This window comes from Adelges cooleyi, unplaced genomic scaffold (assembly GCF_023614345.1).
Source record: "Adelges cooleyi isolate 19-005CV unplaced genomic scaffold, UGA_ACOO_1.1 ACOO_flye_CR_arks_rails_tigmint_CR_PRNA_9, whole genome shotgun sequence".
Lineage (NCBI taxonomy): Eukaryota > Metazoa > Arthropoda > Insecta > Hemiptera > Adelgidae > Adelges > Adelges cooleyi.
Genome location: NW_026096579.1, coordinates 8219915 through 8247097, shown reverse-complemented (window position 1 = coordinate 8247097; position 27183 = coordinate 8219915). Strand labels below are relative to the sequence as shown.

The 27183-nt window shown below is 31.5% G+C and overlaps 1 protein-coding gene, 1 long non-coding RNA gene and 2 other non-coding genes across 35 annotated transcripts in view; 3 read left to right on the top strand and 1 right to left on the bottom strand.

Annotated features, from left to right (window-relative positions):
- The first annotated feature begins 58 nt into the window (after nt 1-58).
- On the top strand, nt 59-3896 carry LOC126846626 (uncharacterized). 2 transcript variants are annotated; one of them, XR_007686910.1, is made up of 4 exons: nt 59-806; nt 1362-1530; nt 1611-1719; nt 3718-3896. It is a non-coding gene; the product is annotated as an uncharacterized LOC126846626 (long non-coding RNA). The 2 variants fall into 2 exon arrangements; XR_007686909.1 differs by lacking the exon at nt 3718-3896 and having other exon boundaries at nt 62-806; nt 1611-2237.
- A 1860-nt stretch (nt 3897-5756) lies between these two features.
- LOC126847278 (U2 spliceosomal RNA) lies at nt 5757-5949 on the top strand. The gene has a single exon (XR_007687026.1). It is a non-coding gene; the product is annotated as a U2 spliceosomal RNA (small nuclear RNA).
- Nucleotides 5950-6954: 1005 nt separating this feature from the next.
- Nucleotides 6955-7073, top strand: LOC126847267 (5S ribosomal RNA). Its single transcript, XR_007687020.1, has one exon. It is a non-coding gene; the product is annotated as a 5S ribosomal RNA (ribosomal RNA).
- A 299-nt stretch (nt 7074-7372) lies between these two features.
- The window catches only part of LOC126846703 (probable cyclin-dependent serine/threonine-protein kinase DDB_G0292550), a 28571-nt gene continuing 8760 nt past the window's right edge, over nt 7373-27183 (bottom strand). Inside the window, exons 1-41 of one of the 31 annotated variants that reach the window (XM_050586447.1) lie at nt 22796-22957; nt 22450-22524; nt 22181-22258; nt 21940-21993; nt 21417-21482; nt 19405-19482; nt 19135-19212; nt 18880-18945; nt 18394-18459; nt 17656-17694; nt 17528-17596; nt 17395-17430; nt 17247-17303; nt 16991-17047; nt 16797-16877; nt 16532-16645; nt 16406-16471; nt 16123-16158; nt 15975-16031; nt 15719-15775; nt 15448-15528; nt 15185-15298; nt 15005-15124; nt 14879-14944; nt 14716-14751; nt 14111-14173; nt 13853-13909; nt 13598-13654; nt 13344-13400; nt 11753-11809; nt 10676-10732; nt 10420-10476; nt 10279-10311; nt 10075-10131; nt 9751-9777; nt 9535-9576; nt 8708-8773; nt 8484-8507; nt 8266-8322; nt 7605-7646; nt 7373-7532 (exon numbers count right to left, since the gene is read on the bottom strand). In XM_050586447.1, the coding sequence (XP_050442404.1) occupies nt 7471-7532; nt 7605-7646; nt 8266-8322; nt 8484-8507; nt 8708-8773; nt 9535-9576; nt 9751-9777; nt 10075-10131; nt 10279-10311; nt 10420-10476; nt 10676-10732; nt 11753-11809; nt 13344-13400; nt 13598-13654; nt 13853-13909; nt 14111-14173; nt 14716-14751; nt 14879-14944; nt 15005-15124; nt 15185-15298; nt 15448-15528; nt 15719-15775; nt 15975-16031; nt 16123-16158; nt 16406-16471; nt 16532-16645; nt 16797-16877; nt 16991-17047; nt 17247-17303; nt 17395-17430; nt 17528-17596; nt 17656-17694; nt 18394-18459; nt 18880-18945; nt 19135-19212; nt 19405-19482; nt 21417-21482; nt 21940-21993; nt 22181-22258; nt 22450-22524; nt 22796-22853 (2520 nt within the window). In that variant the 5' untranslated portion in view covers nt 22854-22957 and the 3' untranslated portion in view covers nt 7373-7470. Of the gene's footprint in view, nt 7533-7604; nt 7647-8265; nt 8323-8483; nt 8508-8707; nt 8774-9534; nt 9577-9750; nt 9778-10074; nt 10132-10278; nt 10312-10419; nt 10477-10675; nt 10733-11752; nt 11810-13343; nt 13401-13597; nt 13655-13852; nt 13910-14110; nt 14174-14715; nt 14752-14878; nt 14945-15004; nt 15125-15184; nt 15299-15447; nt 15529-15718; nt 15776-15974; nt 16032-16122; nt 16159-16405; nt 16472-16531; nt 16646-16796; nt 16878-16990; nt 17048-17246; nt 17304-17394; nt 17431-17527; nt 17597-17655; nt 17695-18393; nt 18460-18879; nt 18946-19134; nt 19213-19404; nt 19483-21416; nt 21483-21939; nt 21994-22180; nt 22259-22449; nt 22525-22795; nt 22958-27183 lie in introns of those variants that run through there. The other 30 variants (XM_050586445.1, XM_050586444.1, XM_050586443.1 and 27 more) reach the window with 30 other exon arrangements.

Genomic DNA, 27183 nt, shown 5'->3' with positions numbered 1-27183 from the left:
ATACTAGTCTTATCACAAAATATATTCTTTCAAATTTTAATGTGTGATATTAATATTATTGTTCTTGATAAATGATAATACAATACTGAAGATTCTAAAATCGAATTCATTCATGTATCAATAATTATTATATTAGTTGTGTTTACTGTTTAATGTTTTGTGCCGTTTCCACCATATAGGCCCCTTCAGAAAATATTAATAATAAATCTCCGTCTAAATGTACTCCAGTAAAGAATATTCGAGAAAGAAATCTTCATTCAAGCTGCCAATAGTGAAAATGTTTATTATCAAAACGTCCAACAAACCAACAGCAGTTTCAATGAGTAATTTTGTCGATCACTTTTATGCTACAGAAAAACAGCAGTGAAGTGCTTTATGAATCAACTTGTTGTGCACAACTAGCTCAATGGGTTGAATCTTAAAAGCAACAATTAAGAACAAGTCAGGAACGTTTTAATAAAAAATCAAATGAGTTGAAAAAAAAATTTAGCATTCGTTTTTGACCACTTACCAACTATGAACTTTGGAACATAAAAGTATAAAAGATTTTTGATAGTTTGATGACAGTATAAAAAGTGCTATGAAAATAATAACTTTTTGTGAAACTTTGAATCTGGATAATAATTTCTCAGATTTCCCTCTGTCGTCTCTTCGAGTATTACGTAGAAAAATGAAAATATTATACAACAAATAAGATTACACATAAGAACTGTTATCCGCAAATACTACCTCATTCAAATTTAGCAAAATATTTTAGCCGATGAGCATGACTGGACGATAATTAATTCTAAGACTTCAAGATGACCGTGAGTACAAGGGCTGTACAGTACCTTAAAAAATGTATTTCCTTAATTATTTAAAACGATGGTTAATTTTAAAATTGTAACCCATTGTCTACATATAACATATAAACAATGTTAAGGATTTATTTAATATAATAAAAGTATTGATAAATTATTTTTTGAATATTTCTACAATATTTTTAGATTATTTTTTTTTATTTTGCTCTTTGTGCAAAGTATTCTAACTATTGTTGTATGTATATAGTACTGACATAAACACCAAATTACATTACTTCATCCGTCTATTATAGTTATTATTGACTTGATAAAAACTAAACTATATATTATACAAATTTTGGTTTGTATGTTGTATTTTTGTACCTTTAATATTATTTTGGTTAACAGAATAGAACAATGTTAAATCAATTTTCCTTTATGCTTTTGAAAAATTTGAAAAATGTCCATTATGCTAACAGCCAAATAGATTTTTAACCGCCGAATTATATATTTAAAGTTCATAGGTTCATAGTTATTACTTATAAAGTATATAACAAAGTAAAAACAATATTTTTTTTTCAGTTACCAACACCAAGGAATTAAAATAGAACAACAACATGCTTACTACTAAACATTATTTATAAATTCATTTTGTGAATTAAATCAAGCTTTAGACTCGAGAGATGTCATAATTTATAGAAAATGATGCAAGTATGAATCTTCAATCGCCCTACATTTGATAACATGAGGTGTATGTATCAGTTTTATTTTTAAATAAATTATCTCAAACGCTACGTATTTTTTATTCTTGATTGGTTGCTATATTTACAGATCGATGTTTATTTAACAAAAGCCAAGCTCTGCTCTGAATAACTACTTGATACAATCGAGGGATATGCTTATATACCGGAACAGAATATTGGTGAATTTTCATTTTTTTGTTAGTTTTTCAGATTGAAATGTCTATAGTTATGTAGTATAGCCATAAATAATAATATCAATGGCATAGTGCACAAGTATGATGAATCATTTTTTTTTATAATTTTAAACATTATTATGTATTTACTGAACTTATGGAAATTCTCTAGTAGCAGTAATTTTTGAACAAGCTATTAAAAGTGTTATAAATACACAAATAATAATGTTTGATCAGTATTTTAAAATTATTTTTCTTCTTAAACAATTATTTTTCGCTCTGATTTATATTTAACAAGTATTTTTTACATCACTGAAAATTATATCATGTGTTTATCTATTGCTATACATAACTCATTTTCTTTGGGAAAAAAAGTGCTCTCATCGCACCTGTGCACTACTTTTGAATTGTGTTAATACGTTCTTTGTATGCTTTAAATTAATAATTACAATAACTGTTAAATAAATTAAAACTAATGAAAACTACGAATTTATATACATAAATTGCTGTCACGATTAAAAACTAAACTGTTAATTCAATTTAATCACACAATAAATATTTTAACCGTTTAAAAATACAATTTTAACAAAAAAATAAAAATTGGAGTACTTAATAAATTAAATAATAAATAATAATAAATTAAATCCAAAGCATAAAGTGCATGAATGTCTTAATTATATCGGATGAATTTAACGCAATCTAAAGATAACCGACAGTTTTTTTTTTTTAATAAACATTAATTTTTGTACGTAATAACAATAATATATATATATTTTTATTTAACAGGTACATGTTAATTAAAAATATTTTTAGTGGCAAATGAGTAATGACAATAAATCATGGTTTGTTGTTGTTGTTTTAAAACTTGTACTCTGTCGTTTAATATTAGGCTGCTGCAACTTAAGCACATGGCAAACATTTTGAAAATAAACGACAGTCATTATTTGAAATTTGGTTATTATAGCAAACAGATTTAGACAAATAGTTATATTGTAAGAAACCCATTTTAAACAAGTCTATACCTACATTTTTTAAAAAATTTAAAGAATTTGTTTATTAAAAAAAAGATTTGTAATATACCTAACCAACACACATAGTTCTATCGACGCTTTTAACCCGTAAAGTTTTGAAAATTATTGTTGATTTTGACTTTTCTAAAATATTAGAGGTTTTTGAGTTCAAAACTACTATAAGGAAAATGGTCCAAAATAATTTTGGATTTTGAATTATCTATAATACTAGACATTTTTGAACTTACCATAGTAATTCTTAATTTTCATGGTAATTTTGGGTTTAACTGAACATCTTTAAAAATGTTCAAAATAATTTTGGATTTTTATTTTTTTTTTTAAACTAGAGCCTTGGATTTCGAATTTTCCTACATTTTGAAAATAAATATGTCACTGCAAACATAATAGTAGTGCTATCTAACGGATGTAAAGTAATAAAAAAGAGAAGGCGGCTATACAGAAACGCACAGAGCGAATTTTCAGCGGCTGCCGGTAGATGCCGCTGACGCTGTATTTTTTTTGAGTTAGTTAATTTTTGGCAGGTTTTTTTCAAAAATTCGATCCAAAATCTTTACGAAATCTTTTTGAACCATATTATTTTAATTGTAATTGAGATTTACAAGATATTAGAGCAACTTTTAGCACGTTTTCGACAATTTTTTGAGTTTTCTCAAATTATTGTTCTGCGTTTTTTTTGTACGTTAGTTTTTTGATATATAGAATATAGTTTGTCGTTTTGAGTGTCGCTTCTCGGCCTATCGGCTAAGATCGAAGTGTACTCTAAATTCATAGCATTCCCTACTAATGAAGCATCTGTACCAGATGTAGCATTGGGAGGTGTGGCGCAGTGGACACCTCAGATGCCGCGTGGCACTTGAGGTAAGCTGTGTCCGTTGCTGCGATCTTTTTGAAGTCATGAGTACTGATGTTTCGTTCATTGATTCCACATGTGCCCCATAATTGAGGTGCATATAACCAGAACAGCCTAACCCACAAAAGTGTAATTGCGCAGGACGGGCATTTAAAGTTTTGACTACTGTTGACTACGGGCGGTGAACGCGGAGCGTCCGCGAACACGGGGCGAACCTCCCAGACCGAACAGCGGAGCAGTCACGGTGCAGCGTCGGCAGCCGACTCTGGAAGGTGAGGCGATGACCGAGAAATGTGTACCAAACAGGTCCTGGCCAATCACACGTGGGACCACCGCAGGCGCGTGATCGCCGAGGCCGCAGCCGTCGTCATGCCCGTGCCGGCGACGAGGCAGCGAGGCGGTGTTCCTCGCACCGGTAGAGGCGGGGATCCGAGGATCCCGGGAGTCACGGTAGTACCACCGGACGAATCACCACCTCCGCGGGTCGCGACACCCGTTCCGCCGCCGGTCGAGTCACCTCCGCGGGTCTTGAGGCCCGCTCAGACCCGGGTTCCGACGCCGGTCCGACCGATGGAGGCGAGAGTGGTCACGCTCTCCGAGCCGCGGCGAGATTCACCAAGAAACGAGGGCTATGTGGTGGCTTACGCGAGCCCCGAGCTATGGACGCCCAGTCTACTAGCGAGCACGCAGGCCTCCGATCAGGGTAGCAACACGGAGAAAGTAGCAGATAGCGTAGTCGAAGGCGAAGAGGGCTCCTCGGACATTGACCACCCTTTGCGGCCTGATGACACTACCGCTATACACGCTCACCTCCCGTGTTTGCTCGAAATCTTAGCGGCGCCGACGACGGCCAACACGTGGGAGAGGTTCACCGGTCTGGTGGAGCGGATTACCGCTGACGCCATGGCGATGGCGAAAATACCGGACAGACCCCCTAGGAGCAACGTGAGAGCGCGGGTTAATGTGGAAGATGCCGAAGCCCTGCAGAAATTATACCGGAGGAACAGGAGTAAAGCGGTTCGTGCTATTGTCGGGGGCGACGGCGTGCGGTGTGAGATACCGGTCGAGGAGGTCGAGGCCCACTTTCGGGCGGTATGGGCTGGCACGGAGGGCGACCCGACTCTGTACCCATCGCACGACGACGACGACCGATGCCCACCGGCGGGTTCACGGCCGTGGAAGTCGAAAAAAGGCTGAACAAATTTGAAAACACCGTGCCCGGAGACGACGGGCTCACGTACCGGCACTGGCGCCTGATTGACCCGCGATGTACGTTGCTGACTGCAATATTCAATGTTTGCTTGAAGCACCGGAGAGTGCCCGTCCAGTGGAAAAGTGCGACCACGGTGCTGATCCACAAAAAAGGCGACGTCGGGGAGCTAGGCAACTGGAGGCCCATCGCCCCGAGTCGGACGATCTACAAACTTTACGCCGGATGCCTCGCCAAAAGGTTGACGGCGTGGCTGATGGCTTAATCTCGTGGCGTTGAACGGGTCAGCGTCGTGGCGGTCTGGCGACCGCAGTTGTCGGCGATGTGGGTGCATCACAGAAAGCTTAGCCCACGTCGTTGACCACTGCTGGCGCTATACCGCCATGTACATGGCCCGCCACAACGCGGTGGTGGCAAGAATTAAGAAGGCTGCGGTACCCAAGTTCGAGATTCTGAGTGAAAATCAAGTGATCGGGAGCGGAGGACTGCGGCCCGACTTGGTGCTCAGGCGTGACGGTCGGGTGTATATCGTCGACGTGACGATCCCGGCCGAATACCGCATGGCATCATTTAAGACAGCCGCCGACGAGAAACGTGCGAAATATGAAGATTTGCGGGCCGAGTTGGCCGAGGCTAATGCAGGAGTAGTGGTGTACCCAGTGGAAGTGGGTGCACTCGGGTGTTGGGACCCGAACAACGATCTGCTCCTGCAGAAGCTGTGTGCTCGGTCGTACGCTTCGCTGATGCGGAAACTGTGCATTAGTGAGGTGATCGGATACACTCGAGATGTACACATCGAGCACCTCACTGACGTACGGCAGCGGCAGCTGTAGGCCGGCACACAATTTTACCTTTTTTTTATACTGCATTGTGATTTTTACTTATTATTATTCTTACTTTTGTTGTGTTCTATGTCATTATTATGTAGAATGTTTAAAATTATCATATTATATGTAAAATGTATACTATTATGTATTCATGAACCACTGTATAAGATTCAAATAAAAACTCTGTTCTTATCAGCTTAACATCTGATACACCTCGCATCGTGGGGTTCAAATGTTAAACTAATTTTTTCAAATTGGTGGAGAATTTGGGGCTTGCTCCTACTCCACCGCGGGTTGACCCGGTATTGCAGTACCACTGGGAACGGCCCAAATAAACGTCCAAAACACACTTTAAAATAATTCTAAAATTGATTGTCCAAATGTTTGAAAAACGAAAATTAATTAGGAAAATTTAAAATCTTATTGAAGAAATTCCAATTTCTTTTGGAAATCTTAAAATAATTATGGAGAAGTCAAAATCCTTCTCGGGGATGACCCAAAATTATTTTGACTTGTTCAAAATCACGATGGACGACTCAAAATTAATTTGGATATGTCAGAATCTATAATATTTTTCGAAATTACATATTGTATATAAATACAATCATAGTTTTTGAAAAATATAAATTCATTCAATTTCGAAAATAGTTGTGGTCTTGTTCAATTTTATGTTCAAATTACAATATATTGATTTTGTCCTCGACTACTGTATAGTAACTAATTTGAAAAACAGTCGTCGTTGGTTTTCAAAATTATCGCCACCTGCTTAAGCCGCAGTAGCCCAAAAATTAAACTATTAAAGACCAGTTATTTTGAAAAATGTAAAATTTACACCATGGTCACAAAAATATAAAATATACTTATTATTAAGTATTTATTAAAAAATAGATCTTTAGGAACCGACATTTATTATTACTAAATTCAATAAAAAAAAAAGTTGTCTGAACTTGGTCAAAAATGGCCCCAAGGTAACGAAACATTTTAAATTTCAAAATTCAGTTTTAAAAATGTCCTTTATTCATTTATCGCGTGGTTGTACCTTAGTATTTGGTTAATAATTATAAATTACAAACTTTGCTGTGGCTCTTAATAACCAAAATGCAAAATTCACTCATCGATACATTGATCAACAATCAACATATTATCAGTCTGCCCATTTATCGTCAAGTAATGTACGAAACATATTTTAAACGTGCACAATAATAAAATAATGTGATTTAGTTTGTATTTAATTTTTTGCGCTGTGAAAATAAATGTTATGCAGTGTGTTACATCATATTATATAATTAAAAAAAAAAAAAATAGTTATAGTATTGTGTTTAAATAAGTAAATAAACTGATGCCAACGTCCATACCACGTTGAATACACCAGTTCTCGTCCGATCATCGAAGTAAAGCAACGTCGGGCGTAGTTAGTACTTGGATGGGTGACCGCTTGGGAACACTACGTGCCGTTGGCGTTTATTTGCCTTTTTTATATCTGTACACTATTTTTTTGTTGTGCTGTATGAACTAAATTGTACGTCCACAGGTGGATAGGCTAAATTTTTGTTACTGAAAAATATATGAAAACGGCCCTAAACTAGTCTTATGGCCGTTCCTATTCCTATTCCTATCCTGTCCCGGCTAGGGTCCCTTAATTTAGCCTTAAAAGGCGGAGGGTCGTGGGTGTGATCCACTCACCGCACTGCACCGTAACAATACCAATTACATAATAACAACAAACAATTATCGTTTACATTAAAATTTGTATTTTGCAAAACAGAAGATAACGGGAAACAATTTTTTTTATATATTACAATTTATATTTTTTTTATAGTTTAACAATGAAATGCTTATGATGAATAAGCTAGACATTTACATTATATTACAATTATTTCTCCGGTTTTCTGACGCAGATCGCGGTTCTTGCGGATGACCTAACAAATAACATAATTATTCAGATTATACAACTGATAATGACGTAATATTTTTTATTTAAAGCGACTTACTGTTATTGTCGTTGCCATCTGTAGGTGTTTCAGTAATTGACCCTGGAAAAATATTAAATTAGTCTGACTTGTTTGAATGGCTTTCACAGTTAGAAATAATCTTAAAGAATTATTAAAAATCTATTTCTATTACGATTCCCGGACACTTGCCCGAAGCCAATTGAAACCAATGCTAATAAATCAAGTGATAAAAATGATTACACAAGCTAACAGTCCCAGTAACATTTTCCATTTAGCTATTCTTACCCGTCAATACCACAATGCCTTCTAACAATAATTTTGTTCCCACAATTTTTGTTTCGTTTAAGTAAAAATGTATCCCCCTGAAACACAATATTAATTTAGTCTGACAGATTTGATTTGCTTTGGCGCAATTTGTGGTGCTTGTGGATATCCTACTTATTCAGACTATACTATATTGTTAATGATGTAATATTCTTTATTTAAATAGCTTAGTAATTTACCTTAGCTCCGCATTGATGAAACTAAAATGCGGAGCTGAGAATCCGTAATATAACATATATCAACAAGTGTTAAGTCAAAGGTACTATAATATGCTATATATATATGGTAAAATATACCAAATGGCGCATAGGTTTGCGGAGACCTTATTATTGCAGACTATACTTTTGGCAATTATATAACATATACATCGACTTACTATTGTTGTCGGTGCCATCAGTTCTGTGAATATTCGTAGGCGGTCCAGTGTTTACCCCTGAAAAAAAAAAATATAAATTTAGTCTGACTCTTTGACTTGCTTTCGCAGTTTGAACATTGAATTTTTTAATAAAATTATTATTTATATTTGTATTCCATTCTTCTCTAATATTGATAATGGTACACCGTTCAATATTTATTGTATACACATTGACTTACTATTAAACCATCTATTGAATGCATCTGAAAAAATTAATGTAGTTTCACTGGTTTGGCTTGTTTTCGCAGTTTGACATATTATTTGAATGTTATTAAAAATATATTTGTATTATAATTTCAGTCTTCTCCAAAATTGTGCAAGTAGTGGTGCTTAAGGATATCTTAATTATTCAGACTATACAATTGGCTACTATATAAAAGATATAATATACACAGCGACTTACTATTAACGCCTCTAACACCAAATCCGAGAATATTTAACAAGAGATTACACCATCCATTGTTTTCCCCTGAAAACAATTTTATTAGTCTGACTTGTTTGACTTTCATTTGCAGTTAAAAATGATTTATTATTACAAAACGGGCCGCGGCCCAATGTACATATATTTAATACAGAATTTAAACATATACTCATGGTCAATTTTCAAATTTTCTTATGTTTATAGACAGTTGAAATAAAACTAAGATTTAATAGCTCAGGGTAGGTACTCGAAGCAATAAACTTGCGAAATAAAAGACACAGAGGAAAACATAATGTAGAGAAAATAGAGTGTACAAATCCACCAGAAAACCCATCAGGGCCAACTGACTTATTATCTTTCAAATTTCAAAATAGCAAAGGCAAAATCTACTTAAGCAATACCAAGAAAACAATTACTAGAAAGATCATAGTATAATCGTGGGTCAGTTAGAGAAATATAGTGAAAACATCTATTTTTCCTAATGAATTCCAAAAACTTAGATGGGTTACTACAAAAAGTCGCCTCAGTAGACTCAATAAACTTTCTATAAAACTTCATCGATAATTACTAATAATTTGCACGGCTTATAATTAAAAAAACTCATTTAAAGTTTAAATTTGCCTCTGGAAATATATTAATTTAGTCTGACACGATTGACTTGCATTCGCAATTTGAAATAATCTTTGAAAGTTATTGCAAATCGATTTATTTTATCATTTCACTCTTCTCTAAGTAGCACAAGTAGTAGTGCTTGATCATTCAGACTATACTATTGATAATGATATAATATAATATATATATAGACTTACCAGCAATTTCATAATTATTCCTAGGCGGTTCAGTGTTGGTCCCTGAAAAAATAATAATTAACTCTGACATGTTTGAATTGCTTTCACAGTTTTGAATAATGTCTGAAAGTTTTAATATTTTGGCCGTCTCCAAATGGTGCATGTAGTAGGGCTTGTGGATATCCTAATTATTCAGACTATACTATTGACAATGTTATAATATATACATCGACTTACTAATATTCCGGGTTGGCCGACGTTGCCCTACATCGAGAGATAACATGGACAGTAAATAATAGTATAATTTTCTTTAGCTTAAATGCGGAGCTCAGAATTCTCTTAGCCGTATAATCAATATTGACAAATGTAAATATTAAAAATTAGTACACGATCTACGGTATTCTCTTGAAAACATAATTAATTTAATCTGCAAGGTTTGAATTGCTTTCACAGTTTGAAATAATCTTTGAGAATTATTAAAAATCTAAAGTAGTGTTGCTTGTGGATATCCTACTTACTCATACTAAACAATTGATAATGATACAATATTTATTGACTTACTAATATTGCTGGTGCTATTAATTTCGTAACTATTCCTAGGCAATCCAGTGTTGGTCCCTAAAAAAAAAAAAAATAATTAATTCTGACATGTTTGACTTGCTTTTGCAGTTTCAAATAATGTCTGAAAGTATTTATTATTTCAGTTATTCCAACTGTGCAAGTAATAATGTTTGTGGATATCCTAATTATATACTATTGGCTTACTATTGCGGCGGTTTGGCCGACGTGGACCCATATCAACAGATAAAATAAACAATATAAATTAGTATTGTAGTAGTCATAGATTTGACCTATACCATAATATTACTGTTAATGATATAATATTAATTATACACATCGACTTACTATCAATGTTGGTGTCACTCATTCTGAAAGCATCTGTAGGCGATTCAGTATTTGCCACTAAAAAAATATTAATTCAGTTTGACTTGTTGGACATGCTTTCGCAGTTTGAAATAGTCTTTGAAAATTATTAAAATCTTTTTATTATAGATCCAGTCTTTTTCAAATAGCGCGAAGGATCACTGTAATTGCAGATATCCTACTTATTCAGACTATACTATGGGTAATAATGTAATATTTTTTAATTAAATCGACTCACTTATATTGTCGTTGCCAACCATTTCAAAAGCAGCTGTAGGTGGTTCAGTATTTACCCCTGAAAAAATATAAATTTTGTCTGACTCGTGTGACTTGCTTTCGCAGTTTGAAATAATCTTTGATAGTTATTTAAAATGTATATTATAATTATAATCTTCAAATGTTGCAATTAGTGGTGCTTGCGTATACTCATTTAGATTATACTACTTTTTAAAATCTTCCAAAATAGCAAAGAAAAAATGTTGAGATAATTGGAGTGGAACACAAAAGAAATAAAACAAACACTTTGAGTAATAATAATGTTAGTATTATATACACTAGCTAAACCAATAATAATAGTAGTACAATGTATTATATGTATGTGTATACATAAACTGTAACAAGCATAATAGCGATATAGTAGCTGTGGAATGAGTGTACAATACTGTCCACTTACAAACGTATTTATATCTTAACTCTAGGTCAAGTCCTATATAAAACAACTTTCTAAGGTTTCACCTAAGTGACATACTAAAAAATTAGACATATTATAAAACGGGCTCAGAATATTAATTATATTTCAACAAAAAATCAACTTAAACAATACCAAAAAAACAATTACTAGAAAGGTCATAGTCATAATCGTGGGTCAGTTGAGAGAAATATAGTGAAAACATGTATTTTTGCTAATGAATTCCTAAAACTTAGATGGGTTACTACAAAAAGTCGCCTCGGTAGATTCAAAAAACTTTCTATAAAACTTCTTCGATAAATACTAATAATTTGCACAACTTATAGTTAAAAATATTCAAATAATCAATTAAAGTTATTAAACATTGTTTTATATTCTTTTTCCAGTCTTATCAAAATGGTGCATCCGGATATCCTTATTATTCAGACAGTATTTTCCCTTGGAAAAATATTAATTTAGTCTGACTTGCTTCGCATTTGAAATAATCTTTGAAAGTTATTACAAATCTCTTTATACTATACTTCCAGTCTTTTTCAAATGGTGCAAGTAGTTGTTCTTGCGGATATCTTACTTATTCAGACTATACTATTAATAATGATTTACTATTATTTTTTTAAAGCGACTTACTATTACTGTCGTTGTCGCCAAATCCGAAATCATCTGTAGGTGGTTCAGCATGTGCCCCTGGAAAAATATTAATTTAGTCTGACTTGTTTGACTCGTTTTCGCAGTTTGAAATAATCTTTGAGTTTTATTAAAAATCTATTCATATAGTACTTCTAGTCTTTTTCAAATGACACAAGTCATTATATCTTACTTATTCAGACTATACTTAAAAAAAATATATATAACCATTTTTTAAGCAAAAAAAAATTACATATATCTAGTGCACAATTTTAGTTTATCTACATTTTGTAAGCAAAAAGCTTGATTCGAAGGTAGAGAGTTGTTATAAATTACAAACAAAAATAATGATGCAAAGACAACAAAAAACATATTTTCAAATGTTTAGAGTTCAGCTAAATAATAACATTTATTAAAGTTGAGTTAAAATTAACATTTCCATTGTTTTGAATTCTAAAATATTTCTTAATATTATTATTCAGACAATTAAAATGGTTAGGTCCCAGATAATCAACAAATTTCTGGCCTATACTCTTTTTGGCATATTTAATATTTAATATTAAAATTATATTTTTAATTTTCTCGTTTGTTTAATAAGGGATCTTGCATAGAATGATTTTTTAAAATAAAAGAAACAGCATATTTTTTGTACATCAAATTAAAAGGCAAAATACCCATTTTTTTTAGAAGAGCCCACCCGATCTATTTTATTGAGACAAATACGAACAACTCTATTTTGCAAGGAGATTAAAGGGTTTAATGTGGTTTCAGAAGCACCACCCCAATAACAATACAATATTGTAAAATAGATTGAAAAAGTGACTTATTTATTTTATCTGATGAGAAATTGAACGCAGAGCTTGCCTTGATAAGATCAAAATCCCATGTATCGTCAGAAAACAATAAACAAGTGTCAACCCTGAAGGTAACTATCAGACCATCAATGTCTATATTGCATAAACTGTTAATATATAAAATGAACAAAATGGGACCAAGCTAGTGTGCTTAGTACACCACAATGAAAAATTCATTCACTACTTATATGGTCATTTATTAGGACATATTGTGATCTATTTTTTTAGGTAGCATGAAAACCAATTTAGGCTTCTATTGTCAATCCAAAACTTGGCAAAGTATTTAATAACTGCTTATAATCAACAGTATCAAAGGCCTTAGCAAAGTCCAAAAAAATAGATTTTTTGCCATTATCAAGCGAGTTATAGATGTATTTTGACACTTATACAAAGCATCAACGAATACCTAGTTTTTTTCTATTATTGATAATGATTTCGCTCTCCTCTCTCTATTATGTTTAACGTCCGTTATTCCCGCCAATCGGGGCTTGGACGGTTTATAATTTGGCATTTTTGGGCTTATAGCTGGCTACCGACCTAACGCTACCAAACAAGTTGGCCCCAAAGAGAGGAGCAGGTTGGCCGCATTTTTTCCTCCAGACAGTAGCCCGCCCGGTGGAACAAACCGCCAGATTCGAACCGGCGACCGTGAGTTGATGCACTACCGCCTTATCTCACTCCGCCACGCGTCTGCACAATGATTGCTAATGATATAATATTATTTATTTAAAGCGACTTACTATTACTGTCGTTGTCACTCATTCCGGAAGCTTTTGTTGGTGGTTCAGTATGTGCCCCTGGAAATATATAATTTAGTCAGCCTTGTTTGACTTGCTTCGCGCATTTTAAAATAATCTTTGAAACTTAAAAATTCTACTCATACTATACTTCCAGTCTTTTTCAAATGGCGTAAGTAGTTGTACTTGCGAATATCTTACTTATTCAGACTATACTATTGATAATGATTCAATATTATTTATTTAAATCGACTTACTATTACTGTCGTTGTCACTCATTTCGGAAGCTTTTGTAGGTGGTTCAGTATGTGCCCCTGGAAAATATATAATTTAGTCAGCCTTGTTTGACTTGCTTCGCGCATTTTAAAATAATCTTTGAAACTTAAAAATTCTACTCATACTATACTTCCAGTCTTTTTCAAATGGCGTAAGTAGTTGTACTTGCGAATATCTTACTTATTCAGACTATACTATTGATAATGATTCAATATTATTTATTTAAACCGACTTACTATTACTGTCGTTGTCACTCAGTTCGGAAGCTTTTGTAGGTGGTTCAGTATGTGCCCCTGGAAAAATATTAATTTAGTCTAACTCGTTTGACTTGCTTTAGCAGTTTGAAATAATCTTTTAATTTTAATAAAAATGTATTCATATTATCCTTCCAGTCTTTTTTTAAATGGTTCAAGTAGCTGTACTCGCGGATATCTTTCTTATTCAGACTTTACTATTGATTATGATGTAACTTTTTTTATTTTAAATTGACTTACTATTATAGTCGTTGCCACCCATTTGGTAACTATTCGCAGGATGTTCGTAGGGAGTGTTGGTCCCTGAAAAAATATTAATTAAGTCTGACATGTTTGACTTGCTTTAGCAGTTTCGTTTAATGTTTGAATGTATTTATTTCAGTCATCTCCAATTGGAGCAAGTAGTAGTGCTTGTGGTTAATCTAAATCCTAATCATTCAGAGTATACTATTTGCAATAATAATGTTGCGTTCTATTAATCCCGGGAAAATTTCCTGCACCGTCGCGTCGTGTTCGATCAGCTGTTGTTGCCAATGTCGATAACGACCTGGTGTGTGGTTTATTAGCGGTCTGACAGCGCAGCTGAATCTTTGCCCACGTTGTATGCGATCTATTGCAACGTTTGCAACCTTTTGTATCTTTACAACAAACGCCAGTAGGCAATTCGTATTCTTTTTTTATACTCTTTTCGATACTAATTTACTTTGGTCACTTATCGACATTATATTATATATATATATACATAACTATATTCATAATTCCTGTAGCCAACCCCGAGTATAATTACTTCCCCGATGGTACAAACAGATATAAATAATATATGTAATGTGTCTACATCAACTTACAACTATTTTGGTAAGGGTTGTTTGGCCAAGGCTGACCTATATCAACAGAAAACATGGATTATAAATAATAGTAATCTTCGAATGGCGCAAGTAGTACTGCCCACGGATAACTTAATTTTTCAGACAATACTATTGCAATGATATAATATATACATCGACTTACTATTGTTAACAAAGCCGCCAAATCCTGATCCGTAGTACGCATTAGTTGACTGTCCATTGTTTCTCACTGAAAACGATATTAATTAGGTTTGATTGATTTGACTTGCTTTTGCTGTTTGAAACATACCTGGAAAGTTACTACCTGGATAAACTCTATTTATGTAATTAACGTATTCTGGATCATTTGTTCCATGCACAGGTAATGGCGGTCCATTGTACCAACTATTTGATGGTCTATAGTTTCCCACTGAAAACATTGTTAATTAGGTCTGAGTGATTTGACTTGAGTTCGCTGTTTGATACATACTCGGAAAGTTAGGATTAATATTATTCGTATGATTATTCCAGTGTTCTCCAGATGGTCCAAGTGGTGGTTGGCCACCATTTCCGTGATTATATGAAGGCGGTACAGTGTTTGCCCCTAAAAAAATATTAATTTGTTTGATGGTTTGATGCAATCGTAGTTTGAAATAGTCTATGAATGTTTTTAAAAATCTATTTATATTATTATTCCAGTTTTCTGGCACAAGTTTTAATATCAATAAAATTACAAAATTAATGGATACATACATGGAAAGTTAGGATTAATATTATTCATATTATTATTCCAGTGTTCTCCAGATGGTCCAAGTGGTGGTGATTGCGGATTTCCTAATTATTCAGACTATACTATTAATAATCATAATTTTTTAGCGTTCGACATATTTTAAGAGGAAGGCCAAACAAGTGCATCGTGATCTGGTGTCGAACGAGCGGTAGTGAGACACACAGCCGCCTTACCCAGTCGGCCACTCTTGCTTCTCCTTGAATGATATAATATTAGTTGTATACATCGACTTACTATTAATGTTAGTTCCACCCATTCTGAAAGCATCTGTAGGGGATTCAGTATTTGCCTCTGAAAAAATATTAATTTAGTCTGACTTGTTTGACTTGCTTTCGCGGTTTAATATAATCTTTGAAAGTTATTAAAAATCCCCTTATTTTATATACTCAGTATTTTTCAAAAAACGCAAGTATTTATACTTGAGGATATCCTTCTTATTCGGACTATACTATTGTTTATGATGTAATATTTTTCATTTATATTGACTTACTATTATTGTCGTTGCCACCCATTCCGTAACTACTTGTAGGCTGTTCTGCGCTGGTGCCTGAAAAAATATAAGCGGTAATGTTTGCGAATAACTAATTATTTAGTGTATACTATTGACAATGATATAATATATGTATACATCGACTTACGACTATTGCGGGAAGGAGGATTTGGCCAAGGTTGACCTATATCAACAGATGACATGGACAGTATAATAATAGTTTAATTATTTTCTTAGCTTCACTGCGAGCTGAGTATCTCTTTAACCGGGTAACTATATTATCCATAAGTATTAGGTTTTGGTCTTTAAGATACAGATGGAATCCAAAAGGTACTTAATATGGCCAAATATGTAGCAAGTGGTAATGTTTGCGGATAACTAATTTTTTAGACTATGCTATTGGCAATGATAAAATATACACATCGACTTACTATTATTGTCGGTACCACCAACTCCAGGTCTGTTGTACCAACTATTTGATGGTCTATAGTTTCCCACTGAAAACATTATTAATTAGGTCTGAGTGATTTGACTTGAGTTCGCTGTTTGATACATACTTGGAAAGTTAGGATTAATATTATTCGTATGATTATTCCAGTATTCTCCAGATGGTCCAAGTGGTGGTTGGCCACCATTTCCGTGATTATATGAAGGCGGTACAGTGTTTGCCCCTAAAAAAATATTAATTTAGTTTGATTGGTTTGATGCAATCGTAGTTTGAAATAGTCTATGAATGTTATTAAAAATCTATTTATATTATTATTCCAGTTTTCTGGCACAAGTTTTAATATCAATAAAATTACAAAATTAATGGATACATACATGGAAAGTTAGGATTAATATTATTCATATTATTATTCCAGTGTTCTCCAGATGGTCCAAGTGGTGGTGATTGCGGGTTTCCTAATTATTCAGACTATTAGTAATCATATATATATTTATTTTTTTCAAGCATACGGCATCAATAGAGCACTATTTTAATAGGCAGGCCAAAATAAAACGATGGGTCGATTTACTATTAATGTTGGTGCCACCCATTCTGAAAGCACCTGTAGGTGGTTCAGTATTTGCCGCTGAAAACATATTAATTTTGTCGGACTTGTTTGACTTGCTTTCGCGGTTTAAAATAATCTTTGAAAGTTATTAAAAATCCCCTTATTTTATATATCCAGTATTTTTCAAAAAACGCAAGTATTTATACTTGAGAATATCCTTCTTATTCGGACTATACTATTGTTTATGATGTAATATTTTTCATTTATATTGACTTACTATTATTGTCGTTGCCACCCATTCCGTAACTATTTGTAGGCTGTTCTGCGCTGGTGCCTGAAAAAATATAAGCGGTAATGTTTGCGGATAACTAATTATTTAGTGTATACTATTGACAATGATATAATATATGTATACATCGACTTACGACTATTGCGGGAAGGAGGATTTGGCCAAGGTTGACCTATATCACCAGATGACATAGACAGTAAATAATCATATTATTATTAATAATTTAATTAATCTTAGCTTCACTGAGAGCTGAGTATCTCTTAACATACTTAGAAAGTTAGGATTATAATTATTCCAGTCTTCTCCAGATGGTCTATGTACTGGTAATGGCGGATATCCTAATTATTTAGACTATAATTTTAATACCATATAATATGAATTATATGCATCGACTTACCAATTCCGTGATAATATGAAGGTGGTTCAGCGTTTGCCCCTGAAAAAATATTAATTTAGTTTGATTTGTTTGACGTGCTATCACAGTTTGAAATAGTCTTTGAATGTCATTAAAAATCTATTTATATTATTATTCCAGTCTTCTTAAAATGGCGCAAGTTGTGATTATATACTTTGTTTATGTAAAAGAAGATCAGGTTTTAATATTATCACAAAAAAAATTTTGTTTAATAATAATAAATTGAAATGTTTGAAAAAAATTCGGCCGTCTTCCTACATAACTTATAGTAAAGTAGCAAATGAACTCGAACCTCTTTACAGAAATAAAATTAGAACACCATATGTAGTTTTAAATTAAATATAATACTTTGAAGCTTTTAAAAATTAACTGGTTAATTAATTGACATATTTGAAAGTTATTTTTTTTAATTCATATGGCAAATATTAATTTGTAAAAACATTTATGAGCTCTTAATTACTAACAAAATTAACAAAGATGAATTTTGTATTTTAAATACGAATACGAATATGTTTAGTTTTTGGTGGCCGACCCAAAATAAACTATTGTTTTATCGTAGATGAGTCTTAGAGAACGCTCACATATTATGTACTTTTTGTACCTCGTCTCTCAGCGTAAAAAAGTAATTTATTAAATTTGAAATTTAAAAACCTTACTTCTGATCCCCTTATCACCCGCAACTAAACTATTGGAAATGGTCTAATATATACATCTACTTACTACTATTTTCGGGACCAAGAACTCCAGGCTGGTAGTAAATATTAATATGTAGTAGACCGGGTGCCCCTGAAAAAATTATTAATTTAGACTAACGTATAAGACTTGATTTCACAGTTTAAATAAACCGTTTTATATTTTTATTCCAGTCTATTCGTAATGGTGCATGTAGTGGTGCTTGCGGATATCCTAATTAAATAATTAGGATATCAAATAGACATATCTAAATAGACATTAATATTGTGTATGATATAATATATACATCAACTAATTACTATTATTGCCACGAAAATCAAATTTATAAATATTAATTCAATCAACTTGTTTGACTTGATTTTACTTTTTAAATAATTTATATAAGTTATTAAAAATCTATTTATTTTATTATTATTCCAGTCTTCTCCTTATGGTGCCAGTAATGGTTCTTGTGGATAACCTAATTATTCCGATTTTTCTATTGATAATGATATAATATAAACATTGACTTACTATTATTGCCGGTGCCAAAAACTACAGATACGTAGTAAATATTAATATGCGGTGCGCGGTCTCTACCTGACAAAAATATTGATTAATTCTAACTTGTTATACTTGATTTCAAGTTTAAACAATGTACAAGTTATTAAAAATCTATTTATATTATTATTCCAGTCTTCTCTTTATGGTGCAAGTAGTGGTTCTTGCGGATATCCTAATTATTCAGACATTACTATTGGGTATGATATAATATATACATCGGCTTACTATTTTCGCCACGCAAATCAAATTCGAAAATGTTTTCCTCAACTCCGTAAGTATTCGTAGGTGATTCAGTTTTTGCCCCTGAAAAAATATTAATATTCTATGACTTGTTGGTTTGTTTTCACATTTTTAAGTAAGTTTGAAAATTTATTAAAAACATTATTTATTCTATTATTCCAGTCTTTTCTAAATGGCGCAGGTGGTAATGTTTGCGGATAACCTAATCATTCAGACTGCACAATTGATATTGATATAATATGTAAATTGACTTACTATTATTATTGATAGGGTTTTCGTATTGGCTAACTTGGCTTTCACCAGCGATGTAAAAATCGAAAGTCGGTGGTCCCCCTGAAAATAATATTAATTTAGTTTAAAATGTTTAACTTACATTAGCTGTCTTAGAAACAAATATTAAGACATTTTTTGAAAAATATGCTTTTTACACTGCTATGGGAAATATAGTTCCTAATGAAACTAGTCAGGTTGAAAACAAGTTTTGAGTATGGACCAGTCAACATTTTCAGCAAAATAGTCTTAAATTAAATAACTGTATGTTTTACGCATTGGTCAATGTTTTAAATGTTTGTATAGCATTAAAATGGGAACTTCAGGTGTTACATGAAACTTTAATAACACTGTTAACAAAGGTGGGCAAAATTAATTACAAAATGATTACCTCATCCATTTTAAAATGGTTGATTAATTTCACGAAATAATGTTTTTAAGAAAAATTGGATTTAAACAAATGAAACCCCCAGGCGCGTCAACAAAGATGTTCAAAAACTTCAATCTTATACATCATGTTTAAAGTAAAAAAAAAATTTAAACATCGAATCTATATCTCGAAACATTTATTAGTCTAAATACTTAATTAAATGATTAATTTTGATCTGTTTTTAACAAGTATTTCCTTGTTTCTGGATTGACAGAATAGTTGTTTTCCATTAATCCGACATATTGGAATAATGGATTATTTTTAATGCAGTATTAATTTTATTGATTAAAAAACAATTCAGTAAACCGGGATAAATAATCTTGTACATCTCTGTCTGTATTGTCACCTACTGTAAGTTGTATTGATTAAGACGTGATATTAATGTCGTTTTAATAAAATCATAATATGGCATTCTAAAATTTTAAAAGTTAATTAACAAATTTCCGACCTATTTTCCCTAACATTTGCCTTGAACACGGCAATAATTTCTATTAGTTGAATATTATTATACGTTAATAAACAAATCCAAAGTTATTATAATCATAAAAATCGGAAACCATTCAACCCTCACACATTTTTTTTAAGTTTCATGCTCAAAAACTGTAGTATAAAACAAATAGATTATTCACAATTTTTACTATTTTTTTAACGGAAACCAAGTTGAGATTTTTGACATAGCTTTTTTTTTTGTTAAACTATTATAGCGACTACTGTTTTTTTTATAAATGCCAATAATTATTTGATATTACATTGGAACGATTTAATAGAACAATTACTAATATACCTATATTGTATTGTACCATAATGTATCAAATAGTTATTTGCTATAACTATTGTAACATCAGGGTTCAATCGTGCAAAAAAAATGTTCAAACATTTGAATACACAAACGGCAAAACAAAATATGTTAAAAAAACACTTGTTTTTCGATATACAACAATCCATAACAATTCGTATGGTAATGTTTGTGAATTTGCAATGAATGTTTCTCAAAAATAAAGTTTAAAAGTTAAAAAAATTACAAATTTTTTTTAAATACAAGACAGTGAAATGTTTGAATAAAAATCGTCTTCCTTCATAACATATAGTAAAGTAGCCAATGACTCGAATCTCATTACAGAAATAAATTTGGACCATCCTATGTAGTCGACATTTTGTCTGGCATTTGTTCTAAAAAAAAACCAAAATGGCTTTTACTCAAAGAAAATTTGTTTTAAATTAAAAATAATACTTTGAAGCATTTACAAATTAATTGGTAAATTTATTGACATGGTTATTAAAACCTCTTTTAACTTAAATATTGTCAATACAAATCCCTTAAAAACAATCCACATGCAGTCCCCTTGAAATTAACCAGTTATTATGGACAATTTGTTTTCGTTTACAAAACCATAATTAAAGTAAACAAAAATATCTGTGTTGATAATATAATGTAAAAAACGTATTGACGATGAGTCATAGATAATGCTTATATATTATGTAACTATTATGTAGCCCGTGTCTCAGCGTGGAAAAATATTTTATTAAATTTTAAATTTAATAAAATATACTGTATAAATCGACTTACTATTATTCGCGGGGCCATCAACTCCACATGGGCAGTAAATATTAATATGCGGTGGACGGTTTTCCCCTGAAAAGATTATAATTTAGTCTAACGTGTTAGACTTAATAGTTGATTTCACAGTTAAAATAATCTATATGTTATTAAAAATCGATTTATATTATTATTTCAGTATTTTTATTTCATTTTATTATTTCAGTTTTTTTTTCTTTCCCCTGTGGGTGGGGCCAGAATACACCCACGGCAGTCCACGCCCGTCGTAAAAGGCGACTAAAATGGACCTAGCAATGGGCAGCAACATTGTTAGTATCAAGTATAGATATATCTATACTTGAATAACATCCCTTAGTAATAAGAGATGCCATTGCGATGCAGAAGGCAGCGGGAAACCACTGCATTAATTTACCCAAACATCAAGCAATGAAGATTAAACATAAGAATGAGGAGAATCAGATTTGCAACGACAAGGCAAGGCCTTTAGTAGAGAAGAAGAAGTATTTTTCTAATTATTCAGATATCGACTTACTATTAGTAACTCCAGGCTTGTAGTAAATATTAATACGCGGTAGACTGTCTCTCCCTGGAAAAAATATTATTTTAGTCTAACTTGTTGTACTTGATTTCACAGTTAAAAAATGTATATAAATTATTAACAATGTGTGTATAATATTATTCTAGTCTTCTCCTAACGGTGCAAGTAGTGGTGCTTGTGAATCTCTAATTATCCAGACTTTACTATTAAGAATAATATATATACATCGACTTACTCTTATTGCTACGCAAATCAAATTCAAAAATGTTTTCCTCAACTCCGTAAATTTTCTTAGGTGATTTAGAGTTTGCCGCTGAAAAAATATTAATTTACTCTGACTTGTTGATTTGCTTTCATATTTTAAAAAACACTTGAAATGTATTAAAAACATTATTAATACTATTATTCCAGTCTTTTCTAAATGGCGTGGCTGGTAATGTCTACGGATAACCTAATCATTCAGACTGCACTATTGTTAATGATATGATATGTAAGTTGACTTACCACTATTACTGTCAGGGCCATTGGTTAAGGAAACATGGTGATTACGATCGATTTCAATAATAATATAGTTTATCCCTGAAAACAATGTTAATTTAGTCTCAAATGTTTGAGCTTTCCCTGTTTTAGAAACAACATTTTAAGACTTTTTTTAAGAAATAATGCTTTTTAAAAATAGTTGAATTTGTTCCTAACTTCTGTGTGATATTTATTAAACATAACACTACCATGATAAATCTTGTTCTTAGGAGAAGCCTTTGTTGGCGTTATTTAATTTTTAAATTGAATTACTTTATTTACATGTACAAAGTTTAAAATTAGGTAGAACGCGTCATAACTTATATATTACCTTGGTAAAACCCCATCGTAGCTGAAAACAGAATAATACTAAATAGTAAGATTTTCATGATTATAATTTAGGACCTATTTAGTACAACGGCAAATACTTAATTGAAAATTAAATTGAATGATAAGTAATATAACTTGTAAGAACCACAATAAACTGAATTCTATAGCTTCAAATTAAGAAGTACCATATTTTCTTGGTGGCACGTCCGAGCTGAAGTAAATAAATGTAAGAATATTTTGTACGTATACAACTGTATAAATATTAGATATCGCAAGTATTCGCTATATTGTTTTAATAACATATTGTCTGACTAACTGAGAATATAAAATTGATTATTTGTTTTATATTATGTAAAATTATGGCCTATATTGTTGTAATTCTATGCACCATTATTTTTTTTTTTTTATTGAGTTAAGGCTTCGACTGCTAGGTTATTAGCCTGTAGTTTACATTTAAATGTTTGTAATACAGTATTGTATTTTAAAGTTTATTGCATAGGTTTATTAATTTGATATAGTACCATAAATTACTCAAATATGTACTATCAAAATGTGTAGGCAAGACATGTATCTCACCACTTGAAAAATTAATTTTAATTTTTTTATTTTATGCGATGTTTTTTTCTATATTATGCTTGTACAGCTATTGATTAAATACAAATCAATTTAATCAGTTTATGTACTAAGCTATAACAACTATAGTAGGAGGCAAATGGTTTATATCTATGCAGTTTTTGGGTAGAGAAGGGGGCTAAATATATTTTTATTAGGGCTATAAAATATTCATTACAATATAAATCTGACTAAAGTAGTAATCACTAGAGTAAGGTTGAGATGGCCAGTAAGTTAGAGATTCCTTAAATATGTATTTGTATTTAATATGTATGCAGGACAGATATCTCACCAAAACTGATCTAAAATACAGTGTGCACCTAATTAATATTTCCCGAAATTTTTAATTTTTGCAATTTAGTTTCTTTCTGTCTCTGTTTAGCTAAATTTAGAATTTTTCTCAGAAATAATATACTTTTTTACAATGTAAGGAAAATATAAAAATTCTGATTACAGTTTAATCTTATACGTTTTAAGTATTGTGTATACAATTTATACATATTAAATGTTATTGATTTGTGATGCATGCTAAGAAATCATTTTTATAAAGTAGGTAAAACTATTAAAAATTAATAATTTAGTATACCAACAGGAAAATATAACTCTACAGCCTACATGGAAACATATACGCCCCAGTTAGGTATTTGAAGATAACACAGTGCAAAAGCATAAAACCGTGTGTACATATAGTGTACACATATTAGAAGCCATTTTTTTCTGTTCAAAGTCATCCTAGTTCACATTTTGCAAACGTCGGTAGTATGAATAAATAAAAAAAATTACATAATATGGCATAACAGTGGCGTGTTATACAGTGAGCACGAATACGATGTATGTAAATACCACAGGGATTTGGCTAGGGGGCCAATGTTACCCAACGTTTCAAAGTAGAAAAGGAATTACAATTTGTAATACTATACATGAGTTCTTTAATTATAATTTCTCCTCAAATGTTATGCTACACTGTTCATTATGCCTTCGGACAATAATTAACTACATAAAGTTATCATAACAAGTAAAATGCACATAATGTTTTCTCCATCCTATTTAATTATTTAAATTTTAATTTAGTAAATAAAGGAATAATTGTAATTTATATCTTTAAATCTTTTTCGAGTTACAACACATTTGCAACGTATTTGAAAAACAGGCTATAAGTAAAACAAATAAACAAAATGGAGACCACATTATGTCAATTTCACCTATTATGATTATCATACATTTGTTTATTGTAAAATAGACGTCCTAAGGTATAATGTACAATGTAACACACAATTTGAGTAGAAACGATAATTAAAAAACTAACAAATCATAAATAATATGATATATTTGAAATATAATAAAGAAAAATAAATAGCAAGGAAGGATAGTGAGGAGTTACTATTATTATCATCATCACTAAACACATAAATTGTATTATTTATTCAATTTTGACTGGACAGCGACAAATATAGCGATGAACGCTGACAAACCTAAAAAATATCATAAAATATTTCCCTAAGAAGAGTGGACATTTTTCTTCATGGTGCAAATTCAAAAGTTAAAAAACACAAAATATAAAACTTTATGATTATAGCCAAAAAAAGAGCGCTCTAAAACTTTTTTTAAAAATTGTCAAGATTCTTCCAAGTTTGTATATAATATTCTTTAAACATAGTGAACTACCCATCAACGTTGACAAACCAAAAAAAAAATAACATAAACCATTTCCCATAGAAGGGGTGGAATTTGTTTTCTTATTTCGCTTTATTAGGTGAAGTTTTAGGGTTTGCTGTCTGAAAATTAGACCAAATAGGTAGATCTAAAATGAGTCTATAACATATAGTATTTCCTCAAGAATCTGGGACAATTATTATTATTATATTGTACAAAATAGTTATTCGCTATAATTTTTGTAACATCAGGGTTCTAACATGCAAGAAAATAGTTCAAACATTTGAATACACAAACGGCAAAACTTAATACGTTAAAAACACTTAATTTTCGACAACAACATAACTTGTCAGATAGTATGTTTGTTAATTTGCAATTGGCAGACTACATAAATATTCCAACTCGAATTCTAGTTTACAATGACTTGTTTACAAATAACAAATGCCCACAATGGTAATGTGTCATTTGTTTACATTGCAACATTCACTGTGGAAAAAAAACCTAGGTTTGATGTAAAAAAATGTACGGTCGGCTTTTGTCCAAAAAAAAAATGTTAGCTAAAAAATAAAATAATAAATTAAATTAATACAAGTACTAATTTAACACTATTAGGCTCTGGGAGTATTATTGATAAGCGATCATCCATATCCGTATTCATCCAACTACTAAAATTACAATTTTAAGAATGTTATTGATCATGATTTTATATTTATGTCTACACAACAAAGTGTTTATTTGAAAGTGATTCCGTCTGTACATCCTAATAAATGTAATCAATTTTTACATGTATTTTTAGTTCTAGTTAAAATTTCTGTATCGTACCAAAGTTAACAAAACATTTTGTGTCGTTTGATAATGAATACTTTAGACAAAAGACAAATAACAGCTGTTAGCATATGTTAGCAACAGTTTTGTACATTTAAATTTGTTTGCACGATAATACTATATTGTTGCAAATATTATATAGAATATATATTATATGGAAAATAAACCAGTATTAATATTTAAGCAAATGTTTTTTCACCTACCTATATCTTTTATGATGATGTTATACCCTTTAAAATTAATCGGAAAAACGTGTTAATGAAAAATCGTTAAGGTCATAGCGGAATGGTCAACGAAAACGAATGTTGATACCGTTAAAAAGAGAAGTGATGATTTAACAAGGTTCTTCCGTAGTTTTTTAGGAAACTTAAATTTTACCTTAAAATCAAGCACTTAAAAAAGTTTCAAAAAATAGCAGAATTAAATTATAAATTGTAAATGTTGGGTCAATAATAAAAAAAAACCTTGTTTGATAAATGATATCATTTAAATTTTCAATGTTTGTTTAACGGCTAGGCAATTTTTTTAAATTATGTCTACAACTAGATTTTGATCTTTTATATTGGAAAAACATTTGTAATCATATAATATTATTTGCATATATTAACAATAGTAACAATTTTGAGTACAAATAGGCAATAATGTCATTGTAAAATTTTCACCGAAACTAAAACATCTCATTACCACGCACATTAGCAATCAGTATAGATAATATAATATTTTATGTGCACGAAAAAAGAAAATTACTTCTGTAATGATAATTTACAAAACGAAATTTTATCAGTTAAAATAATACGACTTAAGGGGATGAAAACAGTTGGTTCTTAAGGAGTTTTATATAGGCAGAAATTAACGAAAACCGTTTATTACCTGGCGAGATTAATTTTTTTTTGACGCTATGGCATTCTAATCTTTGATAATATTTAGTAGTCTATTTGCAACTAATTGCAACCAACTTGAAAAAAATTGCAACCTATTTCCAAACCTGATTCACCGACTTAGCTTTTGCTATAATTACTTTGTATAAGAGACACAGTAGGTATAATTATTAGTTATATAATAATTATTATTATATAACATTTATACAACCATACATCATAAAACCGTTTGTAACATTACGCCTGATATATTTTGTACTGAGTCATATCAGTACCACGTGGTATCGGCCAGTCCACCTTTTTTAATTAAAAAAGGGCATTTAAAATTCGTAGGTATAACTTAATTTGAATATTCGATTTTTAATTGATACTCTATACACTACCCTTATCTAATTAGTTTTCCACTACATATTAGTTCTAG